Genomic DNA, 23,604 nt, shown 5'->3' with positions numbered 1-23,604 from the left:
AGTTTTATCCTTTTCTTATGTTTCCTACTATAAAAGCTAAATATAAGTTCAGAACTGCAAATAAATTTTGCTTGTGTAATTCAGTCTCTTCGTAGTTTTTCACAGTCTAATTAAACATGAGGAAAAGAATATTTAAAATTTTCTCTTCAGAATTCACATAATTTAATAATGCATTAAAAACATTGCATAACCCCCCCTTTTTTAAAGGTTTTTTTGGGGTGGGTTGTATTTATACTCTGTTTTAAAGCCACTTACTTTAAATATATTTAGGTATCGCAAGACTCTGTTATTGACCTCTATTATAAAGCTTTTGGTCAGAGAAACTACTTCAGAGATGCAAGTAATTTCATTCTATTTGATAGTTTCAAATAACAAGTCAGGAGAGGTAAGTGACTGAAGAATGTAGGTGGTGTTTGAGGACTTAACTTCATTATTTTCAGTAATTTAGGAACCACAGATTTTCTTCTTGGAATAAATGTACAGTCTAAGAACAAAAGGTAATACCAACCTCAGTTTTGATAGGCTCAGAGAACAGGAAAGATGCATAATCTTTTGGAGAAACTAATTTTAGAAGACAGTAAGACAACAGTGGGAACCAAGAAAACTAGTTAAAATGTACTTAAAATTTGCTTTCTGTACATTGTCACTGGTTTGTGTTACTCCTCTTTCCACATAAAAATCATAATTTTTTATTAATCTAGTTGCTTATATTAACATTTTTTATTGAGGTATAATTTATATAGACTACAGTGTACTCATTAAATATACAGTTTGCATTTTGGCAAATATAGCCATCATCACAATGAAGATGTAGAAAATTTTCATCACTCTAAATAGATTCCATGTGTTTTTTGTAGCTAATCCTTCCATTGCTCTTGGCCCCAGGCAGTCACTGATACGCTTTGTCCCCATAGATTAATTTTGACTGTCACAGAAGTTCCTATAAATATGACCATACCTATGTACTTTTTCTGTGTTTTCTCCTTTGTTTTCTGCTAATATTTTCAGTAACTTTTATATATAAAATCTCATAGGCTGATCTTCAGAATGGTCTAAACAAATGTGAAGTAAGTCATAGGAGAGCCTTCCATGGCTGGAATGAGTTTGATATCAGTGAAGATGAGCCACTATGGAAGAAGTATATTTCTCAGGTATATTTTTATTTTCTCATGCTGTGTACTTTACATGTATTTTTGTTAATGTATTTTTTGACTTTTGTGAAGTTATGGAGAAAGAAAATAATATTAAAATTTTTTTTTTTACTTAATTTGTTTCATTTGTTAGTTTACTCTTCGGTTGGAATTTCTATAATTTTTAGTGTGTAAATCTTTAAGGGCTTATATCACATGGAGGTGATAATAGTAGTTTCCTTTGGAAGTGTCTTATATATATTTTTTATTATAGAAATGTTAGTATTTTTTAAAGTAATATGACTAGTTTAGAAAATTAGCAAAAGGCAATTCAGACTGCCTGGTTACAAATTCCACCTTTCTTTATTACTATTAATAGCTTGTGTGTCCCTTATTATCCTCTGAGTGTTAACTAGAAAATGGAGATAATAATCTTAGGAGATAGTAGCTATCAATAGAAAATAGCTATTTTTAATTATTAGGTTGGTGAAAAAGTAATTGCGATTTCAGACTGTGAATACCAAATCATTATAACTAGGCTCAAACACATCTTTATTAATCAAAATAGGAACTATTGCAATCAACACATTTTTTCAATGAGAAATAAGTTTGTTTATTCTTGTAACATAAAAGTCTTTTCTTTGGTATTTGACAAACTCTTGGAAAGCATTTTCTCCTTCCTGCTGGTTGTGGAAGCATTTGTCCTTCAAAAACTTGTTGAGATGCTTGAAGAAGTGGTCGTCAGTTGATGAGTGGTCAGGAATATGGTGGATGAGGCAAAATTTTGTAGCCTAATTTGTTCAACTTTTGAAGTGTTGGTTGTGCACTGTGAGGTCGGGTGGTGTTGTGCAGAAAAATTGGGCCCTTTCTTTTGACAGATGCTGGCTTTAGGCGTAGTAGTTTTTGGTGTGTCTCATGGATTTGCTGAGCATACTTCTCAGATGTAATGGTTTTGCCAGGGTTCAGAAAGCTGTCGTGAATGATACCTTTAGCAGACCAACAAACAGTGACCATGACCTTTTTTTGGTCCGAGTTTGGCTTTGGGAAGTGCTTTGGAGTTTCTTGTGGCTTCCCTGGTGGTTTCTTCTTGGTCCATCACTGAGCTGATTGTTGCCAGTTGTCATATAAAATCCACTTTTTGTTACACACCACAGTCGGATCAAGAAATGGTTTGTTTTCATTGCATAAAAAAGAGAAGACGACACTTAAAAATGATGATTTTTTGATTTGCCGTCAGCTCATGAGGCACCCACTTACGGAGTTTTTTCACCTTTTCAATTTGCTTCAAATGCTGAATGACCATAGAATGGTCAATGTTGAGTTCTTTGGCAATTTCTTGTGTAGGATCACCTTCAATGATCCTCTCAGTTGGTCGTTGTCAACTTCTGATGACCAGTCACTGCACTCCTCACCTTCAAGGCTCTTGTCTCCTTTGCAAAACTTCTTGATCCACCACTGCACTGTACATTCATTAGCAGTTCTTGGGTCAAATGCATCATTGATGTTGTGAGCTATCTCCGCTGCTTTACATTTTGAACTCAAGAAATTGCTCGAATTTGCTTTTTGTCTAACATCATTTCCCTAGTCTAAAATAAACATAAATAGCAAGTAATAAGTCATTAGCAAAAAAACAGAGTGAGAAATGTGCATTAAAATGATGTATAACATAACCACATTTAAGAATGTATTCCAATATCAAATGGCAAAGTTAAGCAGTGCAAAACTGCAGTTACTTTTGCACCAACCTATTATATTTTATTAATATCTTAATCTTTTCAGAAAGATTTGCTGTAGGGTTTTTCTTACCTTGGTAATAAGCATGTTAGTGAAAAGCTACAAACTTCCTGTGGCCAATTTTTAGCTAGTAGAGTTAGTTTTGTCAAACAGATTCTTTTTAGTGAAGAAACTTTGTAATGCCTTCTAATCTTTAGATTCTTTTTTTACAAAGATCTATGTTTAACTTTTCTATGGGGCCTTGCTTGTTAATGAACCAAAATTTACCCTGTTGTTAAATGAATTTGTCTAAAGTAGAAAAACTGAATTTTTAGGGACGAACTTTGTGTCCATCTTGTTTTTAATGAAATATTTTTTTATGTATTTTTGTATGCTCACCTTTACTGTATTTCCGCATCATCCAGAACTTCAGGAAGTTTATTCTGGATTTACAAATTACAGTGATTTGACTTATCACTGGGTAATATGATTTAATGTTTTACTTTCTTGATCCTGTTTCAAAGCCAGAGTACTTGCATCATGGTATTGCTGTGAGAATGAAATGAAATAGTGCCTGTAATATAGTTAAGTAATAATTAGCATTAATTATTAATGCTATAATTAGCATTAAATATCAGTTGTCAATCATAAAGCACTGAGCAACTCTTCATTCCTCTATATTGAACAGCATCTTTGTTGTTCTACAGACGTTTGTCTAGAGCCTGCCATCTATCAGGTAGTGTCCTTAGCACCACGGCACAGCTTTTTTAGGGGCAAATAAAATGATCGTGGACCTTGCTTTCAGAGTGTGATAATAACAGCTAACGTTGGAGGGTTTTATAGTATACACAGTGCTTTAATATACATTCTTGGTTAATCCTTACACAGTTTTTAGTACAAGGTAGTATTTTAGTAGATGAAGCACCTCTGGGGCTTAAAAAATTAAGGAATTGGATTCAAACACAGGTATTCTGACTCAGTTTGTGTGTGGTTTGTAAACCCTGAACCACATTGCAGATGTAGTTTTATTTTGTTAGAGCAGTTATTTTCAGTCCTCTGTGCATTAGAGTGACTTGGGGGAATGCTTTAAAAATGCTAAAGCCTGGGTCCTGTGCCCAGAGATTCTGATTTGATTGCTGTGGTGTGAATGTGGGCATTTGCTGGAAGTCCTTCACAAGATTCTCATGTGAAGCAGAGTTGTAAACGCTGTGCCAGGGAATGGAACCATAAAGGAAGTAGGAGGTGGTGGTGTCTAATTTCAGAGTTAATGATATCCAGAGGCTGAGGCTATCCGCTGTGATGGATTCTTTGCAAAGTGACCTTGCAGCTTTGACAGCTGTTGGCAGCGTTTCATCAGAGGAAGGCAATCCAGCAACAGAGCTCTGATGTTTAACTGGGATGTCCAACTGGAAGGATTTGGGGTTGTTCTGATGCTTGTTTGTTTTAAGAGCTTCTTGATTGAGTTGGTACTGTGGTTTTTATTTCTTTAGATACTGTTGTCTCTGCTAGCTAGATGTCAGGGAAACCAGTGTTGGGAAAATATACAGCTTCTGTGGCGAGGCTCTTACTGTATGCTCTTAGTTGCACTGGTGGGTGGGATATGGTTGTTCCTATGGTGGGTGGGTCAACCACAGAATTGTAATTTATGTCCATTTACTTAGAATACAGGAATGATGAGAGTGTTTGAAGTTCATAATTTAGGTATTCTAACCAGTGCTTAATATAAATCTTTATCTTAAAAGTCATTTTCCATTTATTCTAGACCCAGTAGACATTCAGAACAGCTTATTGGTTAAATTAATAAGTACTAAAAATACATGTGTACTCTTAAGAATTGGTCAATTCTTAGTTTTACATAATAATGCCCTGATATTTGTTTTCTTTTTTTAAGGCTTTTGTTGGATGGTATACAACTATCATTCATGCAAAACTGTTGAATTGCTATTTGTTTTCACTTTCAGTTTAAAAATCCCCTTATTATGCTGCTTCTGGCTTCTGCAGTCATCAGTGTTTTAATGCATCAGTTTGATGATGCTGTCAGTATCACTGTGGTAAGAAAAATATATGTATTTTTAAATTGGTACTTAATTGTATAAATTAGGATTGGCTTTTATTTTAGAAAATGAATTGAGGGATGCCTTATTGTTTTCTTCAGGTTTGCTTTTTTTTTTAGATTCTGGTTTTAGTTGCCGTGATCTCAAGTAATGTTCAAGGGTTTGTGATTGGCACCCTTGGAAATTATTTAACAACCTGATAATTTCGTAGATGGGAAACATTTGATAATAATTTTCCAATTAAATATTTACTTTCTTTTACTTTCCAATTGAGAGTATGTTTGACTAGTTGTGAACTAAAGCCTGACATTTTTGAAATTAAAAATATTTAACAATGCACTGTATATTTACTGTGTAAGATTTTGTTCTCTCCAGCTAGGTTATTCTAGTTTTCATCTTTTTTTTTTCTTGCCCCTCTGTTTCATTGTTTCATTGTAGTATAAAATTCTATAGTAAGTCTAAGCATTGATTAAAGCAAGTGTGTTTTGCTTAACTGCACAGGAGAAATGAACACAGAGCTTCAAAGTCTCCAGCTTTGGCTTGTGGACTCCTGGGAGTCTATGAGATTCTTTTAGGGAGCATGTGAGGCCAAAACTACTTTCACAAAGCTAAAACATTATTTGTCTTTTTGCTATAGATATTTGCATTAATGGAGCAAAAGTGATGTGGGTAAAACCATTAGAGCTTCGGTCTGAATCAAGATAGTGGCTCCTATCTAGTAAACTGTTTAATACTTACTGTTTTCTTTCACTGTTTCTCTTAGTAATGTTTTCGATAAAACAGTAAAAATTAATTTTACTGAATTTTGATCCTTAAGTATATACCTTTTTATTGTTCTTTGTGATGAAATATGAAGTACTCATTGAGGTATGGGGATTGTCCCAAGGAAAGGTTGTGTGCTGAAGTGAAGTAGCCTTTTACTCCAAAGAATGACTGATACACAAACTGTGGTTATTAAGACTTGAATAATTGGCATACTTTTTTTTGAAAGTGAGTGAAATAACCTTTCACTACAAGAGAAACAACGGACAGAATTTGTTACCAATAGTAAAATTCAAGCTTTCAGTAGTAACTAGAACTTTGCAAAATTTTTATGCAGGATAGCTCCCCTATTTTAAGACCTTATTCTAATGAGATCAGTAGGGATTTCAGTGAATGTGATTTTTTTTTAACAATTATAAAATGTGTCAACACTTGGAAGATTTGAATAACCCAGTGAATCAACCTTTTCTAAATGACCTGTGCATGATGATACAAAATATTCATTCACAATAGTAAGGAGACTGATTCTAATGTAACAGACTATGAAAAGTTCACTGATCTAGTTTTAGATTCTACATTGCAAATTACTTTTAAAGTTACTAGCAGTTGTCTAATTTTGGTGTAGTAGCTAAGAATAAAAACCGCAATTATTTGAAAAGGCTTTTAAAATAAACTCCTCCCTTTCCAACAGTATCTGTATGAGGTTGAATTTTTTTCATATACTTTAGCCAAATTAACATGTCAGTAAATTAAATGCAGAAGCAGATAGGAGAATGGAAGAACCCAAATGAATTTTATGGCCAACCCAGTATTAAAGCGGACACCAACGATAGAAAAATTGAAAACACTGCCACTTTTCTCACAATTTTGGGAAGGGATATATTTTTCATAGGGCTTCCCTAGTAGCTCTGGTAAGGAATCTGCCTGCCTATTCAGGAGACATGAGTTTCATCCTTGAGTTGGGAAGATCCTCTGGAGAAGGAAATGATAACCCACTCCAGTATTCTTGCTGGGAAGTTCCATGGACAGAGGAGCCTGGTTGGCTACAATCTGTGGGATTGCAAGAGAGTTTTTCATAAAAAATATTGTGCGTGTTAACATGTAATGGGCTTACGTTTTTTAGTAAGTTAAAACCCAGTAATTAAAGAAGTATTTAATATGGTAAATATCAGTAGCTATTAGTCACATAAACAAGAGCTGGTCCTCAGTTTGTAAAGGGATCCTGGGATCAAAGCGTTTAAGAAACACTCCTGGGGAGGCAGACTCCTGTCAGCTGTGGGTTTTTCCACCCCTAGGCCTCAAGGCAGAATTGTGAGTCCTTCCCTGGCTGTCCTGTGCTTAGTGTCTGGTATATTGGGGCTGCAGAGTCAGAAAAATAAAATATGATTTAATAATTATTTCAGAAGTTGCAGTGTCTGATTTAAAAAACTTGTTTCTTTGTTTTGTTTAGGCAATACTTATCGTTGTTACGGTCGCCTTCGTTCAGGTGAGTACGTCTATTTTGATAACATCATAAAATGGTATTTTAGTTAATTGCTTCAAAACATCAAGTTGGTTTATGTTAAAATGTGTAATTATTGGGGGATGGGTATGTTCAGAATAATTCGCTCTGTGTTTTTGAAATAATTTCAGAAACAATAACTCTTAAAGGAAGTTTGTGGAACCAACACGACTGCTTTGATTTAGGCAGTGGCATGAAGAAAATCTGGTTTTCTATTTGATGGTGTTTCTATTTAAAGTTAACTGAAGCAGATGGAAACAAAAAGTACAGAAATAGAAATAAAATCCAGCAATACTCTTTTAAATTTTTTCCAGTTAAAAAATTGGGTCAGGGTTCAGACTCCTTTTCATCCATGGAAGGGATGTTCTGATCTGGATCGAACTCCCCCATTCAGCACAGGCACTGAGACAGTAAAGAAAATACATGAAAAGGAACCCTGTTTAAAAAAATTCAGGATGTAAACCTGTGGCGGATTCATTTTGATATTTGGCAAATCTAATACAGTTATGTAAAGTTTAAAAATAAAATAAAATTAAAAAAAAAAAAATTAATGTGAATATTGTAGAGATAATGTCTGAATTTCTATTGACTAGTGGAGAAGGCAATGGCACCCCACTCCAGTGTTCTTGTCTGGAGAATCCCAGGGACGGGGGAGCCTGGTGGGCTGCCGTCTATGGGGTTGCACAGAGTCGGACACGACTGAAGCGACTTTAGCAGCAGCAGCAGCAGTGTAGACATAAATAAAAATATGGGCTTAGTTTTATGTTTCTTTAAATATCTAATAACTTCTGCAGGTTTTAGAACAATGTTGGCAGGTGTCATTTGATGGTTAAAAATTTGAAGCATCGTTAATAAGATTAGAAGAATTATTCTAGTTTAAGGAAAACTGTAATGTGTCATTTGAAGTTCATGTTTATAATCGAAAGAGCATATTTTAAGTGGCTGTGGTTATTTTCACATCTGTGATATATTCCTTGGATATTTCCTGTCATCATACAGGTGTCCTGTGATAATCTCTAATTTAGTAATTTGTTTTATAGCCACCCAGTGTAAAAATGCCGGTTGGAATCAGATTATCTGCAACAACTTTGTGAGTTGCTTTAGTACACCATCAGGGATCCTGTATCTAGGAAATGCTCTTATGTTTTAACATAAAAATTACCTTAAGGCAGGTTGAGGGCTAGTTTAGCAGAGGTCATTCCAGGCTGGGTCTCCTTCATGGTCGTTTGCATGGTATGACCGACCCATTGGACCAGTAGCTGGGATGCTTTTGCGTCACTAGTAGTGCTACAGACGTGTGGAGTGGCTTGCTTCATAAGAATTCTTACAGAATTATCATTTTGTATGGAAGACCTTATGGGCTTACCTGGTGACTCACTGGTAGAGAATATGCCTGCCAATGCAGGAGAGGCAGGGTTTGATCTCTGGGTTGGGAAGATCCCCTGGAGAAGGAAATGACAACCCACTCCAGTAGTCTTGCCTGAGAGATCCCATGGAGGAGCCTGGGGGGCTGCAGTCCATGGGATTGCAGAAGAGTTGGACATGACTTAGTGACTAAACAACAACAACATCAAAGACCTTAATAGCTTGGTAAATAACTCCTACCCTCAAAAAAAAGTTCCACAAAATGACGATTTTAACATTGTATGGACTTTGACCAAAAATGGTGTTGCACACCTTAAATCTTAATGACTGAAACCATCTGCCAAGTATCTTTATGATAGGTCCGTTTGAAGGAAAACTCAAGAACAAATTGAAACATTTATGAAAAGCCCAGTTTCAGATTGGTAGTTCTGATTTTTTCATACAGATGTGAGCCTTTTCCCCAAATGTGCTTATGACAGCACAAAATATTCTGCAAGTGACAATTAAAATCCTCTCTACAAGGGTCTTACTTACTCTCTGTTGAACTTACATTAATGCTTTGTCAGAAAACTGTCAGAAATCTTTCAGAAAGTCTTCATTTTTTAGTATTATTTATATTTGTGTTTTTACCTATATTTTATAAGAGTGCTTTTTATAGTCTTTTAATGTTTATATCTGACTCCACTATCCTTTCTAATCTCCATTTCCCATCCCTGTTATACCTCCTTGCAGCCATAAAAATAGCTAATTGTTCTGTATAATTACATATTGATGCTGCCTTTACAATAAATTTAAAATTTAACTTTTAGGTGTTCATTTGAGATGGCTGTCAAGTTTTTGGTGGAATGTTGAAGGATCATTTTGATACAGTGATATCTTTGTAGTTGTAGGGAGTAAAGGCTAAGATGTTTAAAGAGGGAGGTAAAGATAGGGCAGCTTTTATGTCTTACATGACTAGAATCTAGGACTGGTGAGTATTTTCTAGCCTTTTATGGAATTTTTGGAAAACTTCTAAATTCCTTAATATCCTTAGTATAGTTAGGGGAGGCGTGTCTGTAATTTTTTTTTAAATTGAGGTATAGTTAACATACATTGTTAGTTTCAGGTGCCCTACGTAGTGATTTGATACTTGTATGCCTTATGAAGTGATCACCATGATAAGTCTAGTAACCATCTGTCCCCATACAAAATTGTAATGTTCCTTATGCTGTATATTGCACTGGGTGTCTTGTGATTTTTATATTTACAGATTTACCTTACTCTCACATTTGTTCCTCTTGCCTTAGTAGTAAAGACAGATTTATTTCTAAGTTATTCTTACATAGCTTTGCATCTTCTATTTGAAAATGTTTGTGATGAATGTGCAGTTTTGATTAGTGCTACCGCTGCAGTCATTTCAGAACTCCCCCCACCCCAACTTTCACTTCCATTACTCTCCCTACTCCTTCTCCTCCCTTTTTAACCTTAGATCAAAAGGTTGGTGTACTTAGTGCAGAATGAGACAAAAACAGCAGTGATGTTGCATGGAGTGAGACAGTCCATGGAAGTTGGACTAAACAGTATAGTATGTTGAAGGATGTCTCTGACTCTCAGCTGTGATTATATGGATGGAGGAAGACTGAGCCTCACAGAGTTAGGGCTCCTGAGAATTTCCACTTTGGGTGATTCAGAGTCTTGGGAAACATGTCTCTTGGGGTAGGGCAGCCATGTCTCCTTGTTTAATTCATGTTTCTCCTACACAGACTTATTTCACAAACCTTTACAGTTGCCATGGGCGTGAATCTTCAGTGCCAGTGTTATTTGCATTTAATTGTCTGACTTCCTTGGTCATTGAACACTGAAAGTAAAATTATCTTAATTATGAGGCTCAGTAATCTTAACTTTTAATGACTGAAAATTATATACTCTTTGGTTACACTAGTATTAGTTTTCTTCACTTTCTTACCAGAAACTTGACCTTAGGTTTGTACACTGAATATTGAAATATAGAGTTGAGAATATTTAATTATAAAAGATTGTTTGGTCACTATAATTTAACATTATTTAATAAAGGGCAAGTGCTTTTGCATGGGAGTATAAGTAAACAAAAGATAAAAATTTGGAGAAATGTTAAAATAATGGTTTAGGTAAATGTTTAAGTCTAACATAGCATATGTTCTTAAGAATGTGCTTATTGTGTTTCTTTATAAATATTTTTCCTAATATTCTTTTTTTTTTTAAAATAGGAATATCGTTCAGAAAAATCTCTTGAAGAACTAAGTAAACTTATGCCACCAGAATGCCATTGGTATGATCCTTGTTTCTGATAACGGATTTCTACTCTTAAAAGTAGAAATTAAATGTGACTAGTACAATATACCTTGTGGCCCAAGATTTGTCTGAACATAAGGTAGAAGCCATTAATCTGACATGAAAAATTCATGCTCTATTCATTATAGCAAGTTGTACTATTAAAACTTTTGTTACTTCTAATTTTATTTAGATTATTGAGACATGGATTTATTCAGCAGATACCTTTTGTATGTGACTGTGTGACAATGCAATATATTTTTCCCAGGCAAGCCCACTAGAAGGAATTTCTTAAAGTAAGTGGTCTTGCTTGCTTTCTTCAGCTGTGGCTATTTCTGTTTATGTTACAGTGTGCGTGAAGGAAAATTGGAGCATACACTTGCACGAGACTTAGTTCCAGGTGATACAGTTTGCCTTTCAGTTGGGGACAGGGTTCCTGCTGACTTGCGCTTGTTTGAGGTGAGTTTGATGTCTTAGTCTGTTCGAGCAGCTCTAACAAACTACCACAGAGATAAATTTACTTCTTACAGTTCTGGCACCTGGAAGTCCAAGATCAAGGGAACCAGCATGGTTGCATCCTGGTGAGGACCCTCCTCCTTGTTCATTGCTGGTGCCTTCTTGCTATGTCCTCATATGGTGCAAGGGGCTAAAAAATATATCCAGACAAACCTATAATTCAAAAAGATAAATGCACCTCTGTGTTCATAGCAGCACTATTCACAATAGCCAAGACATGGAATCAACCTAAATGTCCTAATCCATTCCATATCCACAGGAATGGATAGATATTTGTTTACAATGAAAGTACATATATACAATAAAATACTACTCAGCCATGAAAAAGAATGAAATAATGCCATTTGCAGCAAAAAGAAAGATATATAACCCCATGTGATATTGCTTATATGTGGAATTTAAAATATGACACAAATGAACCTATCTTTGAAATAAACAGACTCAAACATAGAAAACATACTTGTATTTGCCAAGGGCATGGGGTTTAGGGAAGGGATGGAACAGGAGGTTGGGGTTAGCAGATGTAAACTATGATACATAGAATGAGTAAACAACAGGGTCCTACTGTATAGCACAGGGAACTATATTCAGTATCCTGTGATAAATCGTAATAGAAAAGAATAGGAAAAACAATAGAATGTATAACTGAATCACTGTTGTATAGCAGAAATGAAAACAACATTAAAATCAACTGTGTTGTTGTTCAGTCACTAAATTGTGTCTGACTTTTTGTGATGCCATGGACTGCAGCATCCCAGGCTTCCCTCTCCTTCACTATCTCCTAAAGTTTGCTGAAACTCATGTCCATTGAGTTGGTGATGCCATCCAACCATCTCATCCTCTGTCTCCCCCTTCACCTCTTGCCCCAGTCGTTCCCAGCATCAGAATCTTTTTCAGTGAGTTGCTCTTCACATAAGTTGGCCAAAGTATTGGAGCTTCAGCTTCAGCATCAGTCCTTCTAATGAATATTCAGGGTTGATTTCCTTCAGGATTGACTGGTTTGATCTTAACTGTTCTTTGAAATCAACTATACTATTTTTTGGGGGTTCTGAAATCACTGCAGATGGTGACTGCAGCCATGAAATTAAAAGATGCTTACTCCTTGGAAGGAAAGTTATGACCAACCTAGATAGCATATTCAAAAGCAGAGACATTACTTTGCCAACAAAGGTCCGTCTAGTCAAGGCTGTGGTTTTTCCAGTGGTCATGTATGGATGTGAGAGTTGGACTGTGAAGAAAGCTGAGCACCGAAGAATTGATGCTTTTGAACTGTGGTGTTGGAGAAGACTCTTGAGAGTCCCTTGGACTGTAAGGAGATCCAACCAGTCCATTCTAAAGGAGATTGTGCCTGGGTGTTCATTGGAAGGACTGATGCTGAAGCTGAAACTCCAGTACTTTGGCCACCTCATGCAAAGAGTTGACTCATTTGAAAAGACCCTGATGCTAGGAGGGATTGTGGGCAGGAGGAGAAGGGGATGACAGAGGATGAGATGGCTGGATGGCATCACCGACTTGATGGACATGAGTTTGGGTAAACTCCAGGTGTTGGTGATAGACAGGGAGGCCTGGTGTGCTGCGATTCATGGGGTTGCAAAGAGTTGGACAAGACTGAGCGACTGAACTGAACTGATACTATAATTTGAAATCAACTATACTAAAATTTTAAAAAATGTATAAGAAAAGAAACAACTTTAATTTAAATGAAGGCAAAAAATAGGAATATTTTTTGGACCGAAGGACAAAAAAGGACAGAAATAGAAATATAGAATAAGCAGTTGGCTCAAGTGGAGAACAAATAGTAGGAAGATGTATAGAATCCCACTGTATTAGTGCTTATTTTAATTGTAAATGTGTTAAATATTCACTGAAAACACTGAGATTATCAAAGTAGATATAAAAAAGTGACATATCTAAACATGTTTTAAAAATTTTTTCCCTTAAATATACATCTTTCTCATAGAGTCTTTTGAGGTGTCCATGTAGTGAATCGGTAGATCTTTATGGGAGTATTATGTATTGTGGGAAACACAGAGAAGGTGTGATAGAGTTCTTAGGTAAATGAAAGAGAAGTACAAAAAATGGAGTAGAAAATTTCGGTAAGGGAGAGGTTACTTCTGATTGGAGTGAAATGAGAGAATGCCTCAAGGCAGCAATTGGTCTGGTGGTGATAATTGACAGGTGGTGGTTGTTGTTTAGTTGCTCAGTCATGTCCAATTCTTAGCAACCCCATGCATGGACTGTATGTAGCTCATCAGGCTCCTCTGTCCATGGGGATTTCCAGGCAAGAATACTGGAGCGGGTTGCCATTTTCTTCTCGAGGGGACCTTTCCAACCCAGGAATTGAACCTGAGTCTTCTGCAAGTCTCCTGTGTTATGGACGGATTCTTTACCATTAAGCCAGAGCCACTGGGGAAGCCCAATCAAAGGGTAGTACTGGGTAGAGATGGAGCAGCTACAGAATTTAGAATCTGCAGAATCACCATGAGTGTTCTGGTATGTGATCCAGAGCTGGAGTAGTTAGGAGTAGATAGAACATATCTGGTGGAATCAGAATCCAGTGGAGTGTTGGAAACCAAGCTCTGCCTCAGATTTTATTGTTTGGGATTTGTCTTTGAAGGTCATAACCAGCTGGCAATGATGTTACCTTTAATCTTGCCACTAGGTGTAGGATCCATTGAAGGGGCAGAGTTAGGCACCTAGTGAAAGGAGACCTCAGTCCATGAGCCACACCAGTCTCATCTATAGCAATTGACATGTTCGGAGCTTTCATTCTTTGAATACCTACCATCTAGTCAAGGCTATGGTTTTTCCAGTGGTCATGTGTGGATGTGAGAGTTGGACTGTGAAGAAAGCTGAGCGCTGAGGAGTTGATGCTTTTGAACTGTGGCGTTGAAGAAGACTCTTGAGAGTCCCTTGGACTGCAAGGAGATCCAACCAGTCCATTCTAAAGGAGATTAGTTCTGGGTGTTCTTTGGAAGGAATGATGCTAAAGCTGAAACTCCAGTACTTTGCCCACCTCATGGGAAGAGTTGACTCATTGGAAAAGACTCTGATGCTGGGAGGGATTGGGGGCAGGAGGAGAAGGGGACGACAGAGGATGAGGTGGCTGGATGGCATCACCGACTCGATGGACGTGAGTCTGAGTGAACTCCAGGAGTTGGTGATGGACAGGGAGGCCTGGCGTGCTGCGATTCATGGGGTGGCAAAGAGTCAGACACGACTGAGCGACTGAACTGAACTGAATGTGTCCCAAAACATGAGTGTTCTCATATGGAGGTTATGGAAAGCCTGAAGGACATTTGGAATTATAATAAGTACAAGCTTCATTTAATCCTGGAATAGAGAGAAGTCTTTTTTCCAGGTACTTAAAAATTTATTCTTTGAAAGATATCAGATTGCTTTAATTGTTGAGTGGAAATAATACAATACAGTAAGTATTGAGAATGTTAATTTTACTTTATTACCTTCTTTCTCCCCTTAGTAGGTCTTTCTATATCTTTCTTACTCATTCTTGTCCCTTCCTCCTATCCTTGATATTTAGTTAATGAAAAGACCTTGAATTATTTTTCCTTAGAGATGTAGTAGACCTGTCACTTAATATAAATCCTCTTCTCTGCCTAAGAACCCTTATTTGAATCTGGGAAGTTTTGGTTACCATTTGTTCTGGAATACTTCTTTTCTTATTCAGAAGCAGACTTCCTCACTGGGATAGATAGAAGAAAATGTTTCCCATTACAGTATAATGACATAGAAACTTCAAAACACCATTTGATTTGGTAAAGTATTTAAGTGCTTTCATTTACACAAGGGTGGTGCAGTGGTGAAGAATCCACCTGCCAATGCAGGAGACACAAGGGATGCAGGTTCAATCCCTGAATTGGGAAGATTCCCTTTGAATGGAAAATGGAAACCCACTCAGGTTTTCTTGCCTGGAAAATTCCATGGACAGAGGAGCCTGCTGGGCTACAGTTCATGGTGTTGAGAAGAGTCAGACACAACTGAGCACACGAGGGCAGCAGCACTTGAGAATTATCTCAAATAACTAAAATTATCTCATGCATGTAGAAAAATGTCAGAATATGGATTCGTACATATTTTATCCATTCAGCAAATAATATATTAAACATACAGTGTGAATTTAATAGGAGAATATTTTCTACATTTTAACGCTTGATGCTGTAAAATTGAGAAATACATGCTTTGTGGAGTATTTGATTAGTTGTGATTGTTTCCCCCCATCTGTTAGCTTTTCAGCACTTCATCAGCACATGTTTTATTTGGCAGTGCTTTGCTTAGGTTGATTTTGTTTCAGTTAATCCACTTTACATATATAGTTGACCATCTTTAATTCCTTCTGATAACTTCTCTCTCCTATTCATTTTACCTACTACTTGGTACCACAGGCAGGTTTTTGCAACTACTTTGACAGTAGATTGGGGCAACTTTACTGAAAGAGTTGAGCCTTTTTTTTCCCTAGACTTAAATGTGTTGACTGAAGGCATAAGAAAGCTAATGAGGTACATTCCTTTTCTAGACACAGGTTACTATCTTTGATGTAATTAAATTGGCTTACTGGAGTGTTGTGTTGTATGCTGAATATGGTTGTGGTGAATGATTATCTAAGGCTAGCTGGTTGGTGCAAACTTAATTGCAGTTTCGGACTGTGAATTTTAAATCCTCGTAACTAGACTCAGGTACATCTTTATTAATCAAAATAGGAACCATTACAGTCAACGCATTTTTGCCAAGGAGAAATAAGTTTGTTTATTCCTGTTGCAAAATGTTGGACTGAGAAATGCCAGGCTAGATGACTCACAGCTAAAATAAAAATTTCCAGGAGAAATATCAGCAATCTCAGGTATGCAGATAATACCATTTTAATGGCAGAAAGTGAAGAGGAACTAAAGAGCCTCTTGATAAGGGTGAAAGAGGAGAGTAAAAAGCTGGTTTAAGATTCAGCATTCAGGGAACTAAGATCATGGCATCCAGTCCCATCACTTCATGGCAAATAGATGGGGGAAAAGGTGGAAACAATGAGAAATTTTCTTTTCTTGGGTTCCAGAATCACTGTGGACTGTGATTGCAGCCATTAAAAGATGCTTGCTCCTTGGTAGAAAAGCTATGACAAACCTAGACAGTGTATTAAAAAGCAGAGATATCACTCTGCCAACAAACATTCATGTAGTCAAAGCTATGTTTTTCCAGTAGTCTTGCATAGATGTGAGAGTTGGACCATAAAGAAGGCTGAGCACTGAAGAACTGATTGTTTTGAATTGTGTGTTGGAGAAAACTGTTGAGAGTCCCTTGGACTGCAAGGAGGTCAAACCAGTCAATCCTAAAGGAAATCAACCCTGAATATTCACTGGAAGGACTGATGTGCTGAAGCTCCAGTACTTTGGTCACCTGATGCAAAGAGCTGACACTTTAGAAAAGACCTTGATGCTGAGAAAAATTGAGAGCACGAGGAGAAGGGGGTGGCAGAGGATGAGATGTTTAGATAGCATCACCGACTCAATGGCCATGAATTTGAGCAAACTCTGGGAAATAGTGAAGGCCAGGGAGATCTGGCATGCAGCAATTCATGGAGTTGCAGAGAGACAGGACTTAGTGACTGAACAAGAAAAATGAAAATGTTTCTTTGCATAAAAATCCGTGGTTCGGGATTTGACGAACTCTTAGAAAGCATTTTCTGTCTCCTGCTGGTTGTGGAAACGTTTTCTCTGCAAAAAGTTGTCGAGATGCTTGAAGATGTGGTAGTCGGTTGGTGAGAGGTCAGGTGAATATGGCAGATGAGGCAAAACTTTGTATCCCAGTTCATTCAATTTTTGAAGTGTTGATTGTGCAATGTGTGCTTGGGCATTGTCGTGGAGAATTGGGTCCTTTCTGTTGACCAGTGCCAGCTGCAGGCCTTGGAGTTTTCTGTGCATCTCATGGATTTGCTGAGCATACTTCTCAGATGTAATGGTTTCACCGGGATTCAGAAAGCTGTAGTGGATCAGACAGGCAGCAGACTATTAGACAGTGACTGTGACCTTTTTTTGGTGGAAGTTTGGCTTTGAGAAGTGCTTTGGAGCTTCTTCTAGGTCTGACCACTATATTGGTCATCGCCAGTTGTTATGTAAAATCCACTTTTTGTTGCATCTCACAATCCAATAGAGAAATGATTCATTGTTATTGTATAGAATAAGAGAAGATGACATTTGAAAATAATGATTGTTTTTTTGATTTGTGATTAGCTCAAGAGGCACCCATGAACTTTTATTGGATTTTTTTCAGATTCCAGTTTTCTTTACATTCCAAATGACTGTCAAATAGTTGGCAGTGAGTTCTTCTATGATCCTCTCAGTTGGTCACTTTCAACTTCCAATGGCCAGCCACTAAGCTCCTCAATTTCAAGGCCCTCGTCTCCTTTGCAAAACTTCTTGAATTACCACTGCGCTGTATGTTCATTAGCAATTCCTGGGCCAAATGCATTGTTGATGTTGCTTTATGACCCATTTTGAACTCAAATAAGAAAATCACTTGAATTTGCTTTTTGTCTAACACAAATCCCTAGTTTAAGATACAAAATAAACAACAAATAATGTCACTAACAAGAAAGCATAAAGCAAGAAATGTGCATTAAAATAATGTATAACAATCACTTTTATTAAGAATGTATTCCAATATCAAATAACAAATTATAACAGTACAGAAACTGCAATTACTTTTGTATCAACTTTATATATGAAACAAACTCTTCATTAAAGTGTAAGGGAAACAGAAGACTCCTCAGCCTTGGGATATTATTAATTTCTCACAATAAAGAACTTGGATTTCACTTAGGAAAAAGCAAGCCCAGGACTTCTGCTGTATAATTGTTTTCTTGTGGACGTGGACTGTGGCCAAGGTTGCCACTTCAGCATTGTCACTGCTGCAACTTGGGGGTTCCTGTCATAATTTCTTTGGTTCATATTTTAGCTATAATTCTTAATTGGGCCTGCAGTAGCATCTTTTCGGTATGTTCAGTGACCTGACTGCTATATAACTTTTTTCTGGTGTGTTTTGGCTGTGTCTTAAGTCAGTTTAGGCTGCTGTAATAAATATGATATACTTGGTGGCTTATACAACAGACAATTATTTCGTTTGTGTCTGAACAGTGGGAAATCCGCAGTCAAGGTCTGGCAGAATTGGGTTGTTGGTGAGGGCTCTCTTTGTCTTTCAACCTTTCTGCTATATCTTCATATGGTACAAAGAGTGATCTCCGTTCGTGTGACAGTGCCCCTGATCCCATTATGTGGGCCTCACCCACGTGACCTTCTCTAATCCTGATCACCTCCCACGGCCTCATTTCCAGTTACCATCACTTCACATTGGCGTTTAGGGCTTCAACATGAATTTTAGGGGGACAGAATTCAGTCCATAGCAGGCTGAACCTATCTTTTGTAAAACCCCTTTTAAAGAAGATTAATATTGATAACTTGAAGATTTTTGTATTGTGTTTTCTTGCCTGAGTCAGTTTTCAATAGCCAAGGAAAGAGTGAATATGTGTTGGTGGCAGTAACCTTACCAGTATGGGAACCTTAGAATTATTCATGGAGCTGGGATAGTAAAATTTAGAGGAATTGAGTTTATGGACATGTTTTCTAGTTTTTTTACCAAAGGATTTTTATTTTAATTTTTAAATAGTAGTTGAAAAGAGGCATCCTGGCCAGATAACTAATTGATGGCTGCCAAAGGATTGGGCTTCCCTGGTTACTCAGATGGTAAAGAATCGGCCTGCAATGCAGGAGATTTGGGTTTGATCCCTCAGTAGATAATATCCCCTGGAGAAGGGAATGGCTACCCACTCCAGTATTCTTACCTGGAGAATTCCATGGACAGAGGAGCCTGACAGTCTATCGTCTATAACGTCACAAAGAGTCAGACACAACTGAGCAACTAACACTTTTGAGGGATTGGTCTGATAGTGACTTTAGATAAAGCAGTCTTATAGATTGCATGTATTTGTATAGTAGTACATTTTGCCTTTTTGGAAGCATAAAATATTTTTCATAATCTTCCAGGTAAAGTCTATATCAGTATTTGAAAAAGGAATTCTTTGTAAGAGAAAACAATGTAATAGAGGAAAAGCAGGTTACTTTTGACTGTTGAAAATATTTTACCTCTTAGCTGAAAATTTGTAACTAACCCCAAAACATTGACTGAAATATACCAAGATTTTTCTTTACTTGGAGTTCTGAAAGATCAATTCTGTTGACACTTTCTTTTGTGGCTTATGTGCCACATATCATTCTTTGAAACTGTCCTCACAATCTACACATAGGATACAGTTGCTACTTCTTTTTTCCCAATCCCAATTTTTGATAGGATGTTTTTCTAAATGTATCAAACTTCTATTAGACAACTACCACTTATGTAGTTGAGAGCCAGGAAGCCATTTTTATGACACTAGATCAGACCTTTCAGATCTGCACAGAAAGGATATTTCCACAAGGAATCAAGATCGACTTGGGCCAGGCTTGGAAGTCTAAATGTAGAACCAGCCAGTTGGCATTGCGTAGAGACCCTTTTTACTTCAGGAATCCACGCAGTTTGTTATAGAACAATAGTTTGGCTCACTGAGTAGATTCTGATGTCTTTAGGGTTGTTCCTTAGTACCCAGGGTGAGTAAAAACCAAAGACAATGAGCGTAATTGAATAAGCACAGACATCCCTTGGCTACAGTCAGAGGTAGTCTCTGACTGAAACCTCAGTTATGCGTTATGTCCCTTTCTGTAAGGCTCACATTCTTGGCTGCTCTTTTGTTAATACCCACTAGCAAGCAGGTTCCTCTGTGTTGGGTAACTCCATTTAGTGGAGCTATCTTTCTATGTCAGAACATCTGACTTCCTCAGTTACTAAGTAACTGAGTTACTCAGTGGAAAACTTGGTATTCTAACAAAACAGATTCTGCTTTGATTTGCTGTTCTTTTTCAAAAGAGAATTTTTTCTAACATTTGCTAGCATATTTAGGCAAAATGTTGTCCCTCTCGTCAGAAATCAGTCTGTGTTACGAGGTCATTTTTTTAGCCATTCAACAAATAGTCGAGTACCGTGTATAGACTGCTATTTCAGGTTTCAAAGTTCGGAAATGCAAAAGACAGTTTTGTGCCCTTTCTACTGGGAGACACCAACTTGCAAGCAAAGTAATTAAAAGAATAAAATGTGACTTCTTATATAATGAATTAACTGTGTGAGCTTTCAGGGCTGTTTTCTTTCTGTAACATAGAATGGCCCTAGGGGAGTGCATCCTAACTTTTAATATGAGCCGGACTCATCTGGGTTCTGTTTTGGCAGATCTGAGGTGGGGCATTCATAACTAGCTCTTAGTCTGTGCTAAAAGTACTGGTACATCCACCACAGGTAAAAATATATTTTTTTAAAAGACAGCTTGATTGACATATATAGTTCACATACCAAACAATTAACACATTTGAAATGTACAATTCAGTAGTTTTCAGACTTGTACGGCCATTACCACAAAGTGTATAACATTCTCATCATTTCCAAAAGAAAACCCTTACCTTTTAGCCTTCACCAACTTTGTCTCCTTGTCCCAGAGCCTGGTAGCTACCAATCTGCTTGTTCTGTTTGAATGCTATGCTATGCTAAGTCACTTCAGTCGTGTCTGAGAATACATGTGCCTGTTATGGACATTTCATGTAAATGGGAGTATACACTGTACAGTCTTTTGTGTCTTGCCTCTTTCAGTTAACATAATGTTTTCATGGTTCATTATGTTGTAGCATGTATCAATACATCACTGCTTTTTATTGTCAAATAATAGTGTTCTGTTGTATGACTGTATTACACTATTGTGAATCTATTTACATTTAAAGAATTACTGATAGAGAAAGACTTTTTTGTGCCATTTTGCTATTTGTTTTCTATATGTGTTTTATTTTTTTGTTTCTGATTTCTTCCAGTCTCCCCTTTTTAAAATGCTTGATTCACTTAAAATTTTTTTATTTATTTAGCTGCATCAGGTCTTGGTTGCATTGCAACGTGGGGGCTTCTCTCCAGTTGTGGTGTGTCAGCTCCAGAGCACACGGGCTCAATATTTGCTGTGGGCCACTCACTAGTTGCAGTGTGTGGCCTTAGTTGCCCTGTGGCATGTGGGATCTTAGTTCCCTTACTGGGGATTGAACCCATGCCCCATGCATTGGAAAGCAGATTCTTAGCACTGGACCACCAGGAAAGTCCATGATGCATTGATTCATTTCATTCATTTGTTTATTTTACTTAATCACACAGCATTCTTTATTGTAAATTTCAAATAGCAAATTGGTTTTCATTGATTTTGGGGGGGTCTTAATTGAAGTAAAATTTGTATTTAATTTTTTTAAGTTTCAGCTGTATGTCATTATAATTTGATATCTGTATATACTACAAAATGATCACCACAAAAGGTCTAGCTACCATCCATTACCATACAGTTGACCCCTTCATCCCTTTTGCCCACTCTTAAACCTCCTTTCCTTCTGTTGACCACCGGTCTGTTCTCTATGAGTTTGAATTTATTTATTTATTTTAGTGTGTATGTGTGTGTTAGATTTCATATAAGAGTGAAATCATATGCTATTTGTCTATCTCTGCCTCATTTCACTTAACATAATACTCTCAGAGATGATATGCATTGTTGCAAATGGCAAATTTCATTTATTTTTATGGCTGAGTATATTCCATTATGTGTGTATATGTTATGTGTGTGATCGATCATCTTTATCCACTTACCTATCAGTGGACGCTTAATTTTGTTTCCATATCTTGGCTATTGTAAATAATGATGTAGGGAACACATGGGTGCATATTTTTCAAATTATGTCTTTTGTATTTCAAATTAATGTCTTTTGTATTCTTTGGATAAATACCAAATATGGAATAGTTGAGTTTATGTGGTAATTCTATTCTGAATTTTTGAGAAATCTTCATACTGTTTTCCATAGTGCCTGCACCAATTTACGTTCCCACCAATAGTGTATGAGGGTTCCTTTTTCTCCCAAATCCTTGTCAAGGCTTGTTATTTCTTGTCCTTTTGATAATAGGCATTCTTATAGGTGATATCTCATTGAGGCTTTGATTTGCATTTCCCTAACAAGTATTGAAAAAGCTGGCTTGAAACTCAGCATTAAAAAAACTAAGATCATGGCATCCAGTCTCATCATTGCAGGCAAATAGAAGGGGAAAAAGTGGAAACAGTGACGGATTTAATTTCCTTGGGCTCCAAAATCACTGCAGACAGTGACTACAGCCACAAAATTAAAAGATGCTTGCTCCTTGAAAGGAAAGCTATGACAAACCTAGACAGCTTATTGAAAAGCAGAGAACTCACTTTGCTGATGAAGGTCCATATAGTCAAAGCTGTGATTTTTTTTTAGTAGTCATGTATGGATACGAGAGTTGGACCATAAAGAAGGCTGAGCACTGAAGAATTGATGCCTTTGAACTATGGTGCTGGAGAAAACGCTTGAGAGTCCCTTAGATTGCAGGGAGATCAAACCAGTCAATCCTAAAGGAAATCAGCCCTTAATACTCATTGGAAGGACTGAAGCCGAATCTCTGATACTTTGGCCACCTGATGCGAAGAGTCGACTTATTGGAAAATACCCTGATACTGGGAAAGATTGAAGGCAAACGGAGAAGGGGGTGCTAGAGGATGAGATGGTTAGATAGCATCACCGACTCTATGGCTATGAGTTTGAGCAAACTCTGGGAGAGTGAAGGACAGGGAAGCCTGGTGTGCTGCAGTTTATGAGGTTGCAAAGAGTCAGACTAGACTTAGCGACTGAACAACAGCAGCAGTTAGTGATGATGATCTTTTCATGTGCCCATTGGCCATCAGTATGTCTTCTTTGGGAGATTGTGTATTCGGATCCTTTGTTCCTTTATTTTTTATTTTTGTTGTTACTATTTTTACTGAAATCTTTATTTCTTCACATGGCTTTAAAGTATTTTATTTTATAAATTCTTTCATTTTATCTGGAAGGACTCAGTATTTCTTGTTGACATTTCTATTAGTGATGAATTGTCTTAGCTATTTAAAAAATAGGAATGTCTTAATTTTTTATTTTTGAAAGATTATTTTGCTAGATATATAATTCTGTTTGATTTTTTCCCCCTCAGTGCTTTAAATATGTCATTCTACTGGTCCTAGCCTCCATGGTTTGTGATAAGAGATGGGATGTTAATCTTATTGAGAGTTCATTGTACATGTTGAATTGCTTTGTTGTTGCTGTTTTCAAGATTCCGTCTA

At 36.9% G+C, this 23,604-nt stretch overlaps 1 protein-coding gene across 5 annotated transcripts in view; it reads left to right on the top strand.

The window, feature by feature from the left end:
- Positions 1-23,604, top strand: part of ATP2C1 (ATPase secretory pathway Ca2+ transporting 1) — a 153,115-nt gene that overhangs the window by 76,232 nt on the left and 53,279 nt on the right. For all 5 annotated transcript variants that reach the window (XM_025291811.3, XM_006056244.4, XM_044947169.2 and 2 more), the window contains 5 exons: positions 1,035-1,151; positions 4,805-4,894; positions 7,110-7,145; positions 10,751-10,812; positions 11,165-11,273. In XM_025291811.3, the coding sequence (XP_025147596.1) occupies positions 1,035-1,151; positions 4,805-4,894; positions 7,110-7,145; positions 10,751-10,812; positions 11,165-11,273 (414 nt within the window). The remainder of the gene's footprint in view (positions 1-1,034; positions 1,152-4,804; positions 4,895-7,109; positions 7,146-10,750; positions 10,813-11,164; positions 11,274-23,604) is intronic.

Source organism: Bubalus bubalis, chromosome 1 (genome assembly GCF_019923935.1).
Source record: "Bubalus bubalis isolate 160015118507 breed Murrah chromosome 1, NDDB_SH_1, whole genome shotgun sequence".
In the NCBI taxonomy this organism is placed as follows: domain Eukaryota; kingdom Metazoa; phylum Chordata; class Mammalia; order Artiodactyla; family Bovidae; genus Bubalus; species Bubalus bubalis.
The sequence above is the reverse complement of the archived record's forward strand: the minus strand, read 5'-3'. Positions and strand labels throughout refer to the sequence as shown.